At 35.1% G+C, this 2,701-nt stretch overlaps 1 protein-coding gene across 1 annotated transcript in view; it reads left to right on the top strand.

Annotated features, from left to right (window-relative positions):
* Window positions 1–2,433, top strand: part of TMPRSS7 (transmembrane protease, serine 7) — a 29,501-nt gene extending 27,068 nt beyond the window's left edge. Inside the window, 2 exon segments of the mRNA XM_010009818.1 lie at window positions 3–121; window positions 2,201–2,433. Of these exon segments, the coding sequence (XP_010008120.1) occupies window positions 3–121; window positions 2,201–2,371 (290 nt within the window). The 3' untranslated portion in view covers window positions 2,372–2,433.
* Window positions 2,434–2,701: the final 268 nt, after the last annotated feature.

Raw genomic sequence — 2,701 nt, 5'->3', positions numbered from 1 at the left:
AGTTCTTCAGAAAGCAGAGATAGAAATTATTGACCAAACAGTATGTCATTCCACATACGGGATTATCACAGCTAGGATGTTTTGTGCTGGACTAATGTCTGGGAAAAGAGATGGGTGCAAAGTACGTATCTTAGCACACTTTGCATAGAGTTTATCTTTTTTGTTGTTGTCTGATGAGGTGTCAGAATTGACTGTTTGTGGTGTGTACACTTCAGTTCTGAAAAACATCAGTACAAGAGGTCTCTATCAGCAAATCTGTCGTCTGGGTGTTTTCAGAGTTTTGCTGCTTTATGTGCATGAGTAGCCCTGCTAAGTTTCAGTGGCAGGCCAAAGGCTGGTTGATTTGCAAGTCCCAGTGACAAGTTGAAGTCAGGCAATTTTTGTCACAGGAGTCTTCCAATTGGAGAAAAAAATGAGAAACTAGCTTGTCTGTTTTCAGGATTCCTTCCTCCCAGTTTGGAACTAAAGGCCTATCTGATGAGATGCAGACATCTAGGCATAAATTTTCAAATGCATTATATTTCTGATCTGGAAAAGTTGAAAGATAACAAATGTGAAGTTCTGAATTTATTTCTAATGATCTGTAGTAAAACTGAATTTATGCATGCTGTATATTCATAGAATATATTATGTTACATAACTATTATATAGGACTTACATAAACCATATGTATTTACTACTAAAATAGTAGTAGATTTATTGCTAGATATAAATTTATTGCTAGATATATATGATGATGCAGATATGAAATCTTCAAGAAGTTCTAGCTTTTACTGGTCTACATAAAAGTGAAAAAGACCACAATGGGTCTCAGGGCAAGAAGTGTCTGAGAGCTTTCTGAGTATAATGCACCAGCTGCTTCTTAGACATTAGTGAGAACAATGACATAAAGCGTTATTTTCACTAACTGGAGAATTTGTTTCTGCAGTTAGCTGTATGGCCACTGAAGATATAGCCAAGGAGAGGCACAATTTACAGGTTTTTTGGCTGCATTTCTGTAAGGGCAAATGATTTGTGACTATTTATGGCAGTTGTTAGAGCTGATTGAAACATGGTATTTCTGTTGTGAAAAATGCTGGTGTTCCACTTTTGTCCAGGAATTGAAGAAAATACTTAAATGCAAAATCTTACAATTTTTTAATTCCTTGGCAATTATCTTCTAAACTAAATCTTTAACAATTTTGTGATACATTTCAAGATCATCTTATTTTGAGCAGCAGGTGGCTTTACAAGGTCATCTTCTGATGCCCTTTTAACCTACATATCCTAAGATCCTATAAATTAAAAGCAAAATTGTTTGCTAGTTCAAACAAAATATGTCTGGAATGAAGGCATTTCCCTTGCAAAACATTTACCTTTTACCAATTTACCTTTTGCTTTTGGAAGTCCTTTTTTGCACCCAATGTTTTGGTAAAGTTTAATTTGCTACTAGTTTTCTTTTTCAGAGATTTTATGTGTACAGTAGAGTCTTTCAGGAAAGTATAAGCTTGGTGCAAGAAATTTTCCCCTAACGGTGGCACATTTTTTTGCCTAAACTTCTGCCAATATATTTCTACAAGAATACTGTATAAAGGAAGAGCACTGTTTGCTTTGTCCTGTATTATGGAATTAAGTCATCCTGGATAAGTCTTTGAAGTCAATAACAGACTTCATTTTAACTGCTCAAATTACAAAGACCTTATGTGCTCCTAAACATTACCTGATGGTTTGTATCTACTAGAGGAAAACACGTAGGGCTTGTTTCCCTTAAAAATAACCACCAAAATCAATTGAGGAATTCAATCTGTTTCCATTAATTTGAAAGAAGTTACATCATAATTTAATTTTTTTGGTGTTTTTTGGGGTTTTTTTTTGGTTTGGTTTTTTTTTGGTTCATTTTTTTTAAGCTTAGAATTTTTTGGAGTTGTTAATGTGTAACCTATAAATGGAGATACATATTAAGTAGCAGATTTGGGGCTTAGCTTCAAATTTGAGGCTAGGAAACAAAATGTGAATCTCACATCTAGTCTTTATTAGTCTCTTTAAAGAAGAAAAAAGAAAATAATGAAAAAACCTATTGACCATCTGATGGTTTGAACTATGTGAATGGGAAAATATAATCACTGTTGGAACTACTTAGGCAAAATATGTCATGTGGAATTTTGTCCTAGTTTTAATAATCTGCATTGTAAACACTTACAGCTCGATGTATTCTTTTTAGGGTGATTCTGGTGGACCATTGTCATGTCAAAGCAATGGAGATGGAAAATGGTTTTTGACTGGCATTGTTAGCTGGGGTTATGGATGTGGAAGACCAAATTTCCCAGGTGTCTACACAAGAGTGTCAAATTTTGCACCATGGATTCACAAATATGTGCCTTCAGTATTGTAACTGGAAAACTGTTTTCCTGGAATAAAACATGTCTTGGATATCTTCATTAAAAATCAAATTTGATAAAATTGTTCAGTGGTGGAATTTCTTTGCACTTGTCCCTGGCGATTCTGGAGTACCTACATGGAAGTAAAAAGTACCCTTTGTTCAAACTTTGATGAAAGAGGAAGAGACTGTTCTTCGTGGTGGTTGTTCTATGCACATTTCTGGAGATGGAGGAGGAGGCGCAATAATAAACTTCTGTCATTTTGTGTTCATTTTCCAGGTACCAGCTGAGTGCAAGTGCCATCATCTGTCTGGACACTGAAGATACAACTGACCACATAGAGA

This window comes from Nestor notabilis, unplaced genomic scaffold, assembly GCF_000696875.1.
Source record: "Nestor notabilis isolate BGI_N333 unplaced genomic scaffold, ASM69687v1 scaffold4172, whole genome shotgun sequence".
Lineage (NCBI taxonomy): Eukaryota > Metazoa > Chordata > Aves > Psittaciformes > Psittacidae > Nestor > Nestor notabilis.
The sequence above is the reverse complement of the archived record's forward strand: the minus strand, read 5'-3'. Positions and strand labels throughout refer to the sequence as shown.